The sequence below is a fragment of the Silurus meridionalis genome, chromosome 6 (genome assembly GCF_014805685.1).
Source record: "Silurus meridionalis isolate SWU-2019-XX chromosome 6, ASM1480568v1, whole genome shotgun sequence".
Lineage (NCBI taxonomy): Eukaryota > Metazoa > Chordata > Actinopteri > Siluriformes > Siluridae > Silurus > Silurus meridionalis.
Window position 1 is genome coordinate 19,554,117 of NC_060889.1, and position 17,851 is coordinate 19,571,967.

Genomic DNA, 17,851 nt, shown 5'->3' on the forward strand with positions numbered 1-17,851 from the left:
AGTGTGTGATCAGTGGTTAAAGTTTTAAACTTTTGATTTTAAGGTCATGAGCTCAAATCCCAGCACCACCAACTTGCCACTCCTGGGTCCTGGGTCCAGCAAGGCCCGAAACTCCCAATTGCTCACTTGTATAAGTAATATAATTGTAGGTCTGGATAAAGGTTTCTGCCAAAAGCCATAGATGTAGAATTATATACTTTATATAATATATACGTATACTTAATTTTATACATTATTTATAAAGGATGTGGACAGGCCTGAGCCACATCATAACACTGCTGTTTGGACAGTCCATTAATATTTCTTTTTGAATGCATGTCTAAGATTTAAGAAGCTGTATTGTGTGATGTAATTGACATACCCATAATGTTCCCCCGAAAAGCAAAAACTTTTTCGGTGTTCTTATAAGTAGAAGATATTCCTGATCAAATTAAGCAATGTTTAGATATCGAACAGATCAATTATGGTATTAGCAACCATATTTCATTTTTATGAAATTTGGAAACTAGCTTAAGAGTGTCCTTAATGCAACTAAACATAAAAAGAGCTTGTAGCAATTTTGTTTATGACTAAACACAACTGTAGAAATATGACCTCATCAAAGTTGCTTTGGAAAGTGTACAGGTCATATTTGGAGCTTATCTCTGACTACTCTCTCACAGAGTGACAGAAAACTGAGATGTGTGTGGTGACAAAAAACATGACTCATTTACTGTCTGGTTCATTTAATAATAAATGATTGTTTATACTACTGAATAGTAGCAAATAATTTATATAATTTATTTTGACCATAGCATATCAGATGTAGTACTGGGACTTGTAGGAGGAGACATTATTATTATAAAAATAAAATAAAATAAAAAACTTTAAAAAACTTTAGATTTCCACATAGAAGTATAGGTCCCAGTTAGGTAGGGGTCTAATGTTTATATATATATTTCATTTTTTATGTGTAAACGTGTAAATCCGGATTCAGCTAAAGTTATTACAGATGTTCAAGCTTCTGGCCATTTCTGACGTGCCTCACAAGGCGTCGAAGCCCGGGAGATTGTGACGTCACAATGTTTCGCCGTGTTTATGCTTGCGTTGCTAGTTGACTATTCTTCCCTTTTCAGGGGGTTGTACAAACTTCCGCCCACACATGCACGTTGTGTTTGTTTTTGTCAGCCCTATAAAAAGTCTCCTTCTCCATCAGATCGCTTCAGTCCCCGCGGCTTCTTCTCACTCACACGTTAATAAGGAGACACCATGCTGTCCGAGCTCGAGTGTGGAATCTGTTACCGGTTTTTCGACACCGGCCGCCGCTGTCCTCGCCAGCTGGGCTGTAAACACCGCTTCTGCGAAAGTTGCTTAGTAACGCTGGTGGGGTGCGGAAGCGAAGACCCCCAGTCCGGATCGCAGATAATCTGCGCCTTCTGCAGGCACGCCACTCACGTGGACGCGGAAAAAGCGATAGACAGTCTCCCAGTGGACGAGGACATTTTAGATCGCCTGGAGCAAGAAGGTGTCCTGGAGGAAAGCACCAGCGAAGGGGAGGATGATGAAGAGACAAAAACCGAGACAACCAGCCTGGATAAAGAGGACCATCCACCCCGGACGCGGAGAGGGAAAATGTGGAGGTCTATCAAACGTTTTTATAAGAAAGTGAAAAGTCCTAATCAAGAAGGTGAGTTGAGTTTCGGTCCAAGTCTTTTCCTTATAGTGAACCGAGTCTCGCCTTACATTCCTAAAGGTGTTGATTTTCATACGCGTGACGTAATCACATGACCCCGCCCCCCACAAACCTCACCTTAACGCACAGGTTCCTAAACCTGCTCCTGGAGTACTCACTGTTCTGCACATTATATTATTTTCCTTGCTTTAACACACCACATATGAGTGTAAAAGACTGTAGAAAGAACATTACCTATAATCTTATACTCCAGTACTCATGTTAGTTCTCACTCTCCAGTGTTCTGTATTGTTGAAAGATTTATAAACACACTCTTGATGTCACCCAAATGAGGATGGGTTCCCCTTTTGAGTCTGGTTCCTCTCAAGGTTTCTTCCTCATAACATCTAAGGGAGTTTTTCCTTTCCACAGTCGCCACGGCTGCTCATCAGGGATAAATGCACACCAATCACCTTGACTGTTAAATTCTGTAAAGCTGCTTTGAGACAATGTTGTGAAAAGCGCTATAGAAATAAACTTGACTTGATTTGATATGATATGACACTTCAGCCCCAGGGCTAGGAACCATTGTCTTTACTAATCGTAAATGGAAATGGTAGCCCAGTGGTTAAAACATTGCAAATCTGAGTGAAAGGTCAAGATGTTTATCTATAAATACATTTACATTTATTTAAACTCAAGAATTTTTTTGACTCATTGTGTGTTTTTTTTTTCCCAGACTGTATTACTAATGATGAAATGATGGATCTGGCACTGATGGCTTGCTACATAATGTAAAGACGCTGTGCTGATGAACTTGCCCTGTTGAATGCAGACCAGAGAAGGTTTGGTGCATCATCCCTTTCATAGCCACCTGAACATCCTGGACTCTTCTCACCTGGATGCATGGAAAGAAGGAAAATAGACATATGCAGAAAGGACTTATTCTATTAGAACTGCTTTGCATTGCACATTTTATGTGTTAAATGTTTTAATACTGTGAAAAAAGCACCTGTTGTTTTGGCTATATGTTTGAATGTATGTGTTTTTTGACTTGCACTCTGATTCAAATGCCAAGTAACTTATAAAAAACATTAATACTGATTAGTGTTAACTTGTGAATTTGGTGGTATATTCCTAATATATCTACTCATCTGTATTTATTATGCTGTTGTAATTCATTTTATATTGTTTTAATTTTAATTAAAACATTATTTTCTTGTATTTGTAATTCATTTTTATTTGTTATTCAGCCACATACAATCCTTTACATTGGTAAAAGAACAATGAGACATAATTCTGTCACTGTTTGATGTTAAACACAGTCATATTCGTGTTATCGATGGCACTGCAGCAGAAGTCGTTTATTTAATTCACATCTAAAAAGTGGTTTATCTTTTTCCCAATTAAGAAATTACACAATTTAGAAGCCTTTCATAATCTGGTCCTAGACCCAAGTAAATCTAAAATAAACATGACCTTATTAGAATTGATTTTTTTAATATAATTTTATTAGCATCTAACTGAGAGCATTCTGATTAAAAGTATAGTCATTGTAGGGCAAGAAATGTACAGTCTTTGCCATGAAGTTCATTGCCATGATCTTGTGAAATCTTGCTAAGTAAAGAACATCCAGTAACAATCGTGTAGGAACATGTTTTTCCTAAAAGTAAAAAAAAACAACAAATGTTTATACAGAACCTCTAATTAGGGTACAATCGATATTGGACTCCAAAAAGGGCCTTTCGTTTTCGTTCCTTTTTCCAGTTGCAGTCTGTTATCTGAATAATCTTTTGTCAACATTTGAAAATGAAAGGTGGCACTTGGACATTGTTTAAGCACATTTTTTTTTTTTAGCTAGTGGATTCCAAACAAAATGAAAATGCTCATGAATACATTTGTGTAACATTACTACTGAGAATAAATATGTGACTATGTTTTTTCTGAATCTGTGTCTGACAGTGGTTTATGTGAAATGTTGTGAAGGCCATTTAATTAATGTAAATCTTAATAATTTGGCTGTATATTAACTAAAGGAAGCATTAACTTCCTTTAAAGTAATCTTACAAAGAATGAGAACCTGTATTCAGTGAATAGTTTTAACAAGCTCGGTATATTCCACCACACAGCAGAGATAAACATATGTATTGATACGGTTTAAGAGTTTGATTATGTAAATCTCAGATTAACCTCTCTATTATCAGCCAGAAGCATCATTTACATAAAAAACTGGAAACTCCTACAGTGGAACAACTTTTATTCATCATGCTGGCAACATTCCTAATCTGTCAATACTGATGGCATGTTTTAAGAAAAGCTCTGTTGCTAAATCTGTGTCTACAAATAGCACAAGAGTTTCCATTCGGAATAAAACGTTCTTTGGCGTAGACACATTCTCTCCTGCCTTCAGGAATTTCCCCAAATGGACATGCATTAAACTCTGTTGAATCTTAGTTTCAAGCAGTATGATGTCTTAAACAAGCTTAAACCCGTTTAGCGGTTTGTTTGTTAGGCATAATTATATACACCATAAAGAGTATATAAATGACAGTGGCCACACAAAGGATTCAATACCATTATTTCAGAACCACTACAAGTGTCGTATTACTCCTAATGCTGCATTGGCTCACAAACTTTGATTTAACAATAGCAGATTTTTTAAAAAGTATTACATATATAAATAAGGAAGGTTCTTAAGTGCATAACTATCAACTCATCGTCTGTATAAGTGGTCCTCTTTAAGAATAGCAACAATTGCGTAAAATTAATTAATGTAAAATCTGTAAAGTTTACATTAGTTTAAAGGTTAGATTGAATTCTTTAAGGGTTATATCTATCTATACAATAAGTATTGGTAGTGAGAACATCAATAAATGTGACATTTACCCCTAGATCTGCTATGGTTAACGTGCTATTACTGAAGTGGAAGTGGTTAGTGCTATTACTGAAGTGGAAACATCTAAGAGATAAAAAAAAAAAAACAACAAGTGAGAAATAAAGTGGGGACCACGAAACTTGTAGTGAGTGTGATGGGGAAAAAAAACAATTCTCTGTTGTGTCACTCACTACAGAGTTCCTAAGTTCCTCTGGAGACAACATTAGATGAAGAAATGTCCTTCAGGAGCTTCATGAAAAGGGTTTCCATGGCCAAGCCGCTGCACACAAGCCTAAGATGCCAAATGTCAGCTGGATGAAAATAAAGCAAAGCAATGGATTCTGTAAAGTGGATACGTTTTCTCTGGGGTGATGATTTATACTTCACTATCAAACCTGATAAATCTAGGTTTATTGGATGTCAGCAGGATGCCACCTACTGGAATGAATAATGCTCTAAGTCAGGGTTCAGTACAGAATGCAGGATACAGTTTAGACATTGTTTTTGTTCTAATATGATAGCACTTAATAATAGAAAAAGAAGAAATGTGCAGATGAATATGTCAAATGTCAGCACAATTGCCAGTGGGAAAAGTAAAAGAAAAAAAAAGAAAAGTTTAGCACGAATGTCCAAATCTGAATATAGAATCTGAAAAATAATTAACGAAATGTCTTATGTCACTTTAGTGGACATTTTAATAACATATAGAGGCCAAGAATAACCATATGTAGTAATAGTTGGTAGATGTGTTCATGTTTAACATGAATTCAAGAAAGAGTGAGTCAAAGCAGCTCTGAGTATGCAACTTTTCAGAAAATCTGAAATGCCACCATCACATCATAGTGTAGAATGAAAGAATAATAATAATAATAATAATAATAATAATAATAATAATAATAAATTGTTGATATAGTATCCTGTACATGTTGTCAAAAAGCTTTAATTCTAATAATTATTTTAAAAAAACATTCTTGAAGAAAGCTGGGTCTAATAAACCTTAAGCGAATTCACATTTCACTGTTGAATGGTATTGACAGGTATATGTGAGGAATGAAAGTTCAAATGATCTCTCATTCAGTGACAATTCAGTCAAAGGAAAGGGCAGGTGATCCAAAAAACAAAAAACATAAATCAATCTTTGCTTGGACAAAAATATTTTCTTAAAATTGCTCTAATTATATTATATGATGAATGAATTAAATGATTTAATATAAAGCATAAAGGTTTATGATTCTTTATATACTTTTTTATTTTAAGAATTAAAGGTTTAGAAAAACATTTAAACATGGCCTAATAAATAGTTTTGCTTCTAATTGCCCCTGAATCCATCTTCAATTAAATTCTGAGTGTATAACTGTAATTACTGTTCTTAGCATAAAGATTTATACCTACATGTGAGCTGACCTTTAGTGCTACATGAAATTATTACCTTTTAGTAAATAGAAAAGAAACGCTCAACTGTTTGACCAGTTATTTTAGTAAAGGCAGAGATTATGTAGGTGTGTGAAGAGCGCTGCTTTTATCGAGTTCGGTATTCGTGATACAGCCACTAGATGGCGCGTGTGTGCCGACTATGAATTAAATGTTCCCCGGAGGTCTTTGGGTTCATTTTTGTTTTTCGTCAGTACTATGGGCCTGTTGTACCTCAGCCTATAAAAAGCCTAGATGGATATGTAAGGAAAAAAAAATCAATACGAACCAATTCAGACACGTGTCATAGCATAATTTTTGTAACTGTTCCTTACTGTTCAAGTGCTATGCACATATTCATTACTTATATGCATAATAGACTGGCAATAAAAAAAAACCCAGCTTACAGTGGTTTTACAAGCTGGTGGACAGATCAAAAATGTTGATTGCGAGTTTATTATTAATAAGTAGTTAAAAGAATGTCCATCAGGCTTGAATGAAAGCTGCCCTGTTCCCATTCATCCGTGTGACCCTATACTCCTCTTTTCCAGTGAGAAAGCCTCTTCAGAAATCCCCTTCTCTACACCCAGTGCTCCGTTGTGCTGTAGCTCAGCGTGAGGCCGAGGCGAAGGGGGGAAACGGGTTTGGGGGTGTTTCTGTCAATCATGACTACATACATTGTACACTGGATTACTGCCCCTCCCCCATAAACGCCTGCAAACTGGGAACATTCCACCTACTTAAGAAGTTTTGTGTCCTCTCAATGAAAAGCTCATGGATCTGCAGAGTTGAGAATGGCGACATGACATTCTGGGAAAGAAAAATTGTCTGAATGGTGGCATTTTGTGCAGTAAGAAGCAAAAAAAACGTAGTGAAAAAGGGCTCGTTGCGTATTTGCCTTTAGTGTGTGTAGGAACATGTCCATGTTGTCGTTTTCCCACCCCTCCTTCTATTCTTTCGTATGCTCGTGCTCTCTCATTCTTTCACACACACACACACACACACACACACACACACACACACACACACACACAACAGCAGGAAGAATCTACACCATGTGCCTGTAGGTTCTCAGGCAGCTCTAGGGAAAAAAACTAGAGGCCCCATAGGCAAGGTTTACCCCTCCCACCACCATGCTCTCCCCTACACACACACACACACACACACACACACACACACACACACAAACTGGTTTAAAAGCAAAACCTGAAATGACTCTATCCACATTCACTTTCTGTCTATGACCCTTTAGAACCTGATCCCACCCTTAATACAGCTGAAAAGTCCAACTATTAGCTTAAAAAAAAAGTTATTTTGAAGATTATACATGAATAAGGCAATTGGAGAATGCATGTATTAGTTATTATTGACATGCAATAAGGAAAGGTGGAATCTTACCATCTGGCAAACATGGACTATCAGTCTGACAATGCAGCTTTGGCCAGTCTTTAAGCAGCAGGTAGCAGGGAACCCACATGGCATGAAACGTTTCTATGCATTGCATATGTAAAGAGGGGGAAATGAGCTAAAGTGCACTAAATAACAGATACTGAAATGCATTAGTACCAGATAGGGTAGAGTCACGGTCAATCAGCGTGCTATTCTCTATTCGTCTGCTGTTATTGATTGTCCTGCTGAATCTTTTTTTTTTAGCTTGTGGTATAAATGAATTGAAAGCAGGTAGAATTTGGATAGAAAACATAAAATCATAAAATCTCATCAGAAATGCAGGCTGCCAAGTCATCTATAAAGCTATAAAAAGGAATCTGAATTAGACGTCTCTTAAATACAGACAAATCTACGTTCTGGGTACTTTCCAGCTCATGTACATATACAGGCAAGCTAATACGCAGTAACCTTCCTGTATGCCTAAGCCAAAAGGGAAGCAATAAAGCAGGAAGATTTCCTGAAGTACAGCTAGTCCTAAGAGTATGCTGTTGTGTGGCTGGAAATGATGGCTATGATTTTTTTTTTGTATGATTCATAACAACAGCATTAAAGTAAAAAAAATGAATATTAATGAAAATTCTATAGCCACAGCATGGCTGAGGACAGTATCGTTTTGTTTCACCTTTCCCCTTTATGCCTGTGGATAAGATAAAAAAGCAGAAATGGTAGTATAGACAGCTAAGAACGAATGGGGAAAAAGTGTTTTTCTAAGTGCTAAAGTCACTATGAAAAGTGCAGATTTTTTTTTGTTACAAAAAGGCTCTAACCAACAAGAGTAAAATTTTAACTCCTAAACACTTGTGTAATTATTTTGTGGTTGTTGATTGGAATACAGTACAGTATTTATATAGAAAAGATATAGAAACAGCAGAATTTAATACATTCATTAAAAAAAATATACATATTATAAAAACAATAAGCATTGATAATGCTATTTAATGAATCATGCAACTACTATATTTATCATACATTCAACTTATAAATGTATGGCATGATTTTTGTTTAACCTTTAATAAAAAAAAACATCTATAGTGTAAATAAAATTTGTGTGTATAATTTAAACGGTATCTACATCTATTAAACATCATAAACCAATTTTGTTTCAGATTTCTATCAGCAAAAAATTATAGTTTTAACCCCAAAAATAAGTACCCTCATATCTGATGCAACAGATGATGAGCTGTTTTGTATATCTAGCCAGTTTGTATCAGCTTAATATTAGCATACAAGCTTGTTTGTAACATCAGAGTTATTATATAAGTATTATTTAAACTTCTGGGCTTCGTTGTTTTTTTTTTTTTAGGTAAAATGCACACTAATTATCAAAAAGGTCAGACCTTTTCATGTACTTTGACTTTTAACTTTGACTTTGTGAATCAGGCGCTTGAGAACATTATTAGCAAAATCTCCACTTCAAGTTTGTTCATGTTCAATGGATGAGACCAATATTGCTCTCAATAAATGTTGCTAGTCCAACATCAACAAGCAAATATAGCTTCCTTCTAAAGTAAGACCAAGGAACTGTCTACTGTCCAGAATCCTCAAGCTTGAGCTCAAGCCTTCACCTTGAAGAGAAGAAAATCGGAACGAGAGAAGCCTGTATCTGTAATCAGGTCAGAGACAGAATCCATGCCTCTGTCTCCTAGGTGGCCAAGTAAAAATACACCTGGGTCAGCTGGTTTGTTCCTGTTTGCTGCACAGTTGTATTACAAGGTGCTGTTTTTTTAATTGACTGTTGACTTGGAATTGGTAGTTTATTGAATTGGTGGTTTAAGTACATGCTCTTTAAAAACTGCTTACCATTTTGGTAGGAAGGTAGGTCTCATAGTGTTGTTTCGAACTTACATTCTCAGAGACAAACTGTAGTAAACTGCTTTGGAAACTCAGGGTTAGGCAGGAGGCTGTCAGTGTAAACACAAGAGCAGGTGCCAAATGCACAATTGCTTGTCATTCACTGTGCAGCAGCTCACCTGAGCTTCTCTTACAAGTGTGGATATAATACAGATTTATCTCTGTCAGTAGAATGCCATCTGGCACATTACACTCTGCTCACACACAATAAATGCTTTGTGTTTATACGGCTGTAGATGCATTTGTCATCATTTTTATATAGAGAGAAAATGAGATAGGGCAGCAAGAGGAGGACAAACACAGAAAGAAAGTAAGAAAAAATTGTAAAACATTTTAAAGTAAAATCACACTACTATTCTTGCAAATAATTTATATGTTCAACTATATCATGGTGTATAGAGGGTGGATTTATTGTGATAAAACCAGTGCTACTGAAGGAGATGTAAAACACTATGGACCATGACAAAGAAAAACACATGGCAAACACGAGTAACACAAATGGGCAGCTCACACTGCAATATGACATTCTAATTTACAAGAAACATAATTTGAGCACGTAAGATTGTAGCTCTAACCCTTCACCCCAAAAACTACCCCAAAACCACCCCACTAGTAGAACCAACAGCAAATAACAAACTGTGGGAATGCTCCAGAAATACAACATATTTTTACAAGATGATGTGGCAAAATCACCTGAATTACCTTTGACATACAATAATGTATATCCACTTGATCAGAGAAAGGGGATGTATGTTGTCCCATACCTGGCCTCTCTTAAAGACTGCAGTTTAACACTATTTCTGTCCCAATTTTTTATATAAGTGTGAGGTGCAAAAAAATGGCAAAATATGACTCTTCAAATAGAATGAAAATTTTTTTTTCTGGGTGGTGGGGAAGGGGAGCTATGGGGGGTACTTGCTACAGAAAGGTCTCTGTGTTCAACAGGGAAACGATACTCACTATCAGGTCAGGACATCTTAAACATTTTGGCATTCACAGTTTTTGCTGTAAGACATGGCAAGCAATAGGCAGGAATAAGAAAATATGCTGGTACAGATTCTTATCTTTATATTAGGTCTGCACATCAGCATGCTTTATTAGACATATTTTGCATGTGATGTTCAGGATCAGATTCCAGCTACACCGTTTAAAAGTCTTTTTAGAGGCAGGTCATTGTGCAACAACAGCCCTCTCCCTACACATAAATATACTGAACAATTGATCTTACAAAGCAGTTAACCATCATTAAAAGCTGAATTAAAGTGAGAACTATGCCAGAAAGTGAAAATAGAAAAGGATTACAAAACTGGCGAGAGAACTATAATTAGAGCCCATTTTTACTCTAACTTTGGCACTGTTTGCCTTTGATCATATCAACCAATATGGAGGCTGGTATTACATGCTAAACACAGATGTTACCATTTACACTGATCAAGTCAAGTCCCTGATCCATATATTACCCATTGTAGAAAACCAAGGACGGAAATCAGTGAAAAAGGTCGACATCTACTGAATTTTTTTGTTTGATAATGTCTTTCACATTCCTATTTGAAACATTATTTGTACAGTCCACCATGGACTTGATCAGCTAGCATGTTTGCATGAGGTAAGTAACAGCAGGTACCATCACAGAGAAACACCCCACCTTAAGACTACAGAAAAAACAGCGCAGTGGGGTAAATGCTACCGTAGGAGCACCGGCAGAACAAAAAAACGTAAGGGAGGGCTGGAATTACAGATAGGCACTAAAGTACTAATGCATAGTAGGGACATTTAATTCACATAAAAAAAGAAAAAAAATGTTAAACAATGAAGCAAAAAGAAAGAAGAATCAGAGAGTGAGAGATGAGATTTACAGACAGCGTTGTGAAAAGGAATCAACAGAGACAGTCAGTAGTAAGAGAGTGCAGAGTACTGTACTAAAGCTAATGGTAAAGCTGCTATACTAATTAACCAAACAGCACAGCACAGTACAGAGCATCACCATCATCTGAACAATTCACTGTAGTACCACCATTTCTTTCTTGATGATCATGCCTTCCCAGCAGTTCTTCAGTCAAACTCAAGCTGCAAAACTTCTTTCAAATAACTACAATCAAAACAATAGGCACTTTTTTTTTTAAGTTCTTAATTCAAGAATTGTGATCTCAAGTTCCACTGTTGGACTGAATCCTTTTGCCAAACTGTTCAAATGCCGGACCTCATTGGCTCTCAGATTGGCAGGCGTTTTTCATCCTCTCCTCCGATTGGCTGTGGTTTTTATTTGTTACAAAACCAATCTGGGCAGCAAGGAAAGTTTTTGGCACTCAATCCTACTGGTTGCTGCAACGAGTCAAACTAAAAACAGAGACAAAATGGTTTATCAGTGCCACAGAGGCGGCTGGACCTTGCACACACACACGACTCGCCGCCTGTTTGTTTTCTAAAAGTCAAACTGCCACACATTGTGTGTGCAATAAAACTCTGGGACTTCATTCCTTGGTATTCCAGAAGACCAGGACAATGCTTCAACATTCTGAAAAAGAGAAGAGAGAAGGTTTTGGTTAGATTTAGTATCAGAGTAAAAGAATGCAAAAACAAGAAGTTCTCAAGTGTAAATTGTTTATTAGTTATGAGTTTGTTAAAAAAAATTTTCCACTGAGATTTCTGTGCAAGCTGTTAATCCCCAAATGGAATAAGATTATATTTCTAAAATGCACTATGAGCAGTTGGTCCTGTGAAACATCAGAAATAAAGATTTTGTGTCACACACAAGAGCCATGCTTCCCCCTACATAACATCATCAGCCTTGATAAGAGCAGAACTGTATTATAAAAATCAATGGTACGCATCGACATTTCCTTTTCTTTAGCTTCTTCAACCCAAACAACAGAGGGTCAAGTATACATGAAGAAAACAGCAAATGACCAACATGGCGTACATTAACCTTGTAAACGAGAGTGTTCTGTTCCAATGGCAGCGATAAGAGGACTATTACATTTGAGGACATGTACCTGAAGGCAAGCAGAAAAATGTGATCGTGTTTGTATGTCTCTAAGTGCATGTGTGTGCGTTAACGATCGTGGTCAAGAAGCAAACAGACGTCATTCAAGGAATATTAAAAATCAACAAGTGAAAACATGATCAAATTCCCGCTTACCAGACATCATTAAACAAAGAACAGTGTGGGCTTGATCACTCCACTGCTCTATTTTCTTCCTGTGACTAATATCCTGTCATTTTCTCTTATTATTGGGTGCGTGATTTCAAATCAAACAAACAAACCCGAACGGCAGGAAACACGGTCGGCGAATTTGTACAGAACATTATGTGTTATTGAAAGTACGTTAGAAACGTCCCTCTGTTTACATTTAAGGTTGGGTTTGTAATATTAATGCACTGATGATAATGTTTACTTCATCTTAAATATGATCAAAGAAAAGAAAATCCATCAACACTTGACTCAGACTGTTTTCACCAATAGGTTACAAATGCAAAGCAGCAAAATCAACATCCAGAGGGTGTGAGCACATCCTCAAGGTAAATGCAGTACATGTTCAAATGTTTCTTATAATTAAAGACTTAATTTGCATTAGAAAAACGTTTCAAAATAACTCCAGTAAGAAAACAAAAAGAGAACCTAAAACTTGAAACAACAGGTTCTGTAGACGCTTGGTTCGGTTACACTAATTACACTAGACAAACCAATGGTCAACCTCCTGACTGAACAGTAAAACTATATCACATGATCACATGTGCAAATAGCAAAGCAAGAGACATGTCAACACAATAAAAATTTTTTTTAGATTTGGTGCACACAATCAATACATATTGACCACAGAGCTTCTGTGAACCTTAACCTACATTAAAACCCTAAAAAACGCAACATAGCCCATATCTTTAAGCTTCTCGGAGTTCATTAGACACCACAAACAGGTCAATGGTCAATGGTACGGTTTTCATACTGAATGCAGATTTTGCATACAATATGAAAATACCTTATTAGAAACATGCTCACTCAGCAGTGAAATACCAAAATATACCTTTCTACAAAATGGGATACATTTCAAAGTCTGCCTAATCACCTGCTAAGTGCCTGTATAAGAACACAGATCAATTAAGTAAAAAACAAGGGACACAAACAACACTATTTTGCAACTGATGTTCTGTTCTGTTCTGTGTTACCCTGTGCTCCAAATGTTAAAAAAGACCCTTCATCCTACCCCCACAGCTTTTCCTACTCTTACAATGCTATATTTAGTCGGACCAGAACAAGCTGTGCTATCCAAATCACAGCAACTTAGTGACAATCCCAAGAAGACAGAAGAAACTGGCACACACACACACACACAAAAACACACACATACTACAACATGAACACAAGTCCTGAATTGTGTGTGCAATCTTGATTACAGTCATTTGCATCTTATATCTTTAAATTGATATATAACAATATGTATTTCAACCTCTAAATGTGTAAAATATCTATAAATATGCTGAAATAGGTCTTAGATTTGGTTTGTTCTAAACTTGCTGATATTGAATTTACAGTGCTATGAACTGAAATAATGAATAATATGAATAAAAAAAAAAGAATATTCAATATTACTTTCACTCTTGATTTACCTAATACAAAATATTCATTGACATCTTTTTGAAATGTCTCATGTACACCTGCCCATTTGCAGTTATCCCCTCAGCCAGTCAAGTGACATCAGTGTAATGTATTAAAAAAATCTGTCAATAGCATGGTTGTTGGTACCAGACAGGCTGCTTGATATATAACCTGCTAATCTAGAATTTTCACACAAAACAAACTCAAGAGTGCTAAAAAAATAAGCACTCATTGAGTGGCAGTTCTGCAGGCAGAAACACCTTCTTAATAAAACAGATCAGAGGCGAATAGACAAGCTGAGCTAGGAGGGCATCTACAATAACAGAACGTATTTCAGAATGTATAACATCATTTCTTGAGGTGGATGAGCTTTAACAGTAGAAACCTCAGAGATCCGGTTCCACCCCCATCAGCAAGAACATGAATCTGAGGCTACAGTGGTCACAGGGTCACCGTGAGATTTTACATCCAGATAGTAGCTGCAGTGTTTGTAGTGCTGAAGTGTGTTAAGAGCTTTTCCAAACAAGATGGAAGTCTTCCTTTCTTTTTTAGACTCATCTTTGCATAAGTCTCTCTCATTTCCTCATGTGTTACTCCAGTGGAGCAATGATCAATATAACAATACCCCTGAGAGCTGCCACTCTTTCTTTACAGTGGCTAATTCCTCCCTCTTGCTTTTTATGCAATTGATTGCAGTTGCCAAAATGTGTGTCTGCCTGCACTAGGGCATGCTTTATCTGTCTGGCTGATTAAGCCTTTTAATTACTAAATCTATTGTGTGTGTGTGTGTGTGTGTGTGTGTGTGTGTGTGTGTGTGTGTGTGTGTGTGTGTGTGTGTGAGAAACTTCAAGTAACAGTGATGATTTATTCTCTGCATAACTGTTATGCCTCGAGTATTGGTGGAATGTACAGACTGCCTGCCATCATTTATGAATGCATGTTTGTGAGAGTGTGTGTGTGTGTGTGAGAGAGAGAGAGAGAGAGAGAGAGAGAGAGAGAGTGAAAAACAGTGTGAGTGAGGCTTGATAACTGCTGATAGAGTATATAAGAGCCACTCCTTCCCCCCTAGTGGCTGTCAATATATACAATGTATATCTTTCTGTGTTTTAATTCTGGCATGTATGAGAGACACTGTGTGTATGAACGCTTATTCATATTTTATCTTTTATAGCAGACGTTACACTGACACAAAATGTAAGGATACAGCTGTTTGGCTATACAACAGATTGATATTTTGTGTGTGTGTGTGTGTGTGTGTGTGTGTGTGTGTGTGTGTGTGTAAGTGCAATATAAAATGCAATATCCTAGTTTGGGGCCAAACAGAATAAAGGGAAGTGGGTAAGAAGTCAATGTTGCAGACCCTCAATACAAGCACAGACACACATCATGACATACATGACCAGTGATGCAAAATACAAATTCCTATCCTTTTTATCTGGATATCACAAGTTTAAATCCCAGCGATGTCTTAGTGAACTGTTGCCAGCAAGCTGCTCTTTGGGTGGGAGAGGATGCTTATTCTCACTATAACAAGAAATAATTAATATAGTATTGAGATGAAATGTTTTTTTTTACACAAGCAAATACTATATGTTTTAACTATGTGCAGTAGTTCATGTGCAGTTGAGGAAGCAGCAGTGTGAGAGCAGTAGATGCACAGCTTACCAACATAAAGCTTGAGTGCCGTGACATTGCTGTGCTGCCTAGATGCTTTGTGTCATTCAGTGTAATTGTGTCATAGTGCTGAAGTCAGCAGACGTGTGCTGCCAGAAGCTCGTTTGTTTAGGGAAGGAAAGAGCATCGTTTGCTTAACGGTACTGATGGTATTTTGCAAGATCTGTGCCCAAAGAATAGCCACTATTGGTCAAGTACATGATAAAGAAATGCTGAATAGAGGATTTTCAGATTTGGGCTGTGTACACACTAGTGATGTGTTCTTTGCGAATGGGTTGAGAATTCTAGCTGACTTTGATGAATATTGAGAGCATTATTTTCTTTTTATAGCTCACCCCATTGCAATTACTCATGCAACATAACTAAATCAAAATGCTACATGGAAGCCACTGTTAAAACTGAATTACTGACTTAAAACTGTTAATGGTGTGGCTGTTTTTGTGTTTCAGTTGTGTGTATTAGTTTGTGTCACAGGGAGGACCTGCTGCATTACTATGAGTCTAGAGAAGGGGGTATATAAATCTCTTGCCAGGGATCAGTTTAAATTGAAACAAATTCCACATCTACACAGTACAGCTTTATTTTCTAAATGTAATCCAGCTATTGATATATTAGATTTATTCATTTGGATTTTGTTTATTTAAAAACTAGAATGCACTGCAATTCAAATCCAATCCAATCTCTGCAGTCTCTCCTAGCCACACATACACATGCACATGTGCCCAGACGGTACTGAAATGCCAATAATCTGTGAATTACATCATCAAATCCCTACTGATCTCAATGTCCTCCTTTCCCCTGCTTAGCTTTTAAAATATCAGCTAGTGAGACCACTAGAATGGACATTTTTGGGGAAAGACACACACACACACACACACACACACACACACACACACACACACACACACACACACACACACACACACATTTGTGACTATTTGGTCCAGTATCTAATAAAGCATGTGTTTTTCTGATGCTGAGGTGCACAGAAACAGTTCTACTGGCTTATCATAGCTTTCTAATACACTAAATGAGGTTGGCATGTCCTGTTTAATGCATGATGTGAAAAAGCAGGCAGGTATAATGCTTTAATGATTTCCTCTGATCACTAGCAACTAAAATCCCTTTCTACCTGGTCCACTTTGCTTAATTAGGCTTTCACTTATCCAGTATTCCTCTTTTTTTTACATTTCAGCAATACAACTGCTATAATTAAGATAATGTGAGATATATGTTATATCTCAATATGTCAACATTAATTGGAAAATCTAGGGACATATATGTAAACTGTTAAATCCTGGATTGTTCAGCTTTAATGGCCCCTCACAAAATGATTTCACTGAACCCAAACATGGTAAAAAATCTTGCATTAATTCTGAAAAGTAGAAGTCTTCTGCTTTTTTGCAAGTTCTAGCAAATAAAGAGAAAGAGGAAGAATGAAATGTATTTAAACACTCCAGGGCCGTAACATTTCAAAAGTTGTTATATTATTACACACTGAATCGATCAGACCTTCCGGTTTACTATGCCGCTAGCTGCCGAACAGCATGATAAATGCTTTAAGACATCTTTATGCAGACTAATTGCCACCACAACAATTGCTTAATTGGTCCCTTTTCCATTCTAATAAAATAATCTATAGCCCATAAAACAAAATATATTTTATATTACTGTATATCATCGTCAATAAACCAATGCTAAAATGTTTATCACTGTTTAGTATAAGTGCTGGTTCTGTATTAACAATTGGTAAAATACTCATGCATTTACAGCTTTAGTAGTGCAGAACAGCACTGACAGTTCAGCGTTTTCTCCAACAGTTCCATGTTTTCTCCAGACATTTTTATTTACTTGTTGAACACCTTGTACACCAGTGTACACCTTGTATGCTAGTTTGCTGAGTCATTCGTAGACGTTGGCGATATGATGAAATGCTATCGTTATTATGATATATTATATCTACAGTAAGCCTTTCTGAGATTAGAGTTATCAGTGCCATTAGACAGCCAAACGGATTTGAACACCTGAAATTGATACACAGAGCAAGATTATTATATAAGTGTTTAATAAGACTCCAAATAAGTGATTTATTAAGACATAAGTGCACTTGGCAGATAAATGAATGACATTTATACATAAATAACTCAAGACAAATACATTTTGTGTGTGTGTTGTAATGCTTAATCAGAGTTATGCAGATCTCTACCATTTCTAATAAAAAAATAAATAGTTCGCATTCAAATGTCAATGTCAAAGGTGTTATTTCTGGCACCTTGATGTTTAACCAAAAATAATAAAATATAGAATTCAAAAAGCCTTTTAATGCCAATATTGTAATAAGTTGGTA

The 17,851-nt window shown here is 36.6% G+C and overlaps 2 protein-coding genes across 2 annotated transcripts in view; one reads left to right on the top strand and one right to left on the bottom strand.

Moving 5' to 3' along the window:
- Positions 1–888: 888 nt before the first annotated feature.
- si:ch73-335l21.4 (E3 ubiquitin-protein ligase-like) lies at positions 889–2,875 on the top strand. The gene is made up of 2 exons (XM_046851831.1): positions 889–1,666; positions 2,391–2,875. The coding sequence occupies exons 1-2, from the start codon at positions 1,249–1,251 to the stop codon at positions 2,447–2,449; spliced, it is 477 nt and encodes a 158-aa protein (XP_046707787.1). The 5' UTR covers positions 889–1,248; the 3' UTR covers positions 2,450–2,875.
- A 6,750-nt stretch (positions 2,876–9,625) lies between these two features.
- The window catches only part of si:ch73-335l21.1 (insulin receptor substrate 1-B), a 41,826-nt gene continuing 33,600 nt past the window's right edge, over positions 9,626–17,851 (bottom strand). The window contains 1 exon segment of the mRNA XM_046851542.1: positions 9,626–11,751. Within this exon segment, the coding sequence (XP_046707498.1) occupies positions 11,744–11,751 (8 nt within the window). The 3' untranslated portion in view covers positions 9,626–11,743.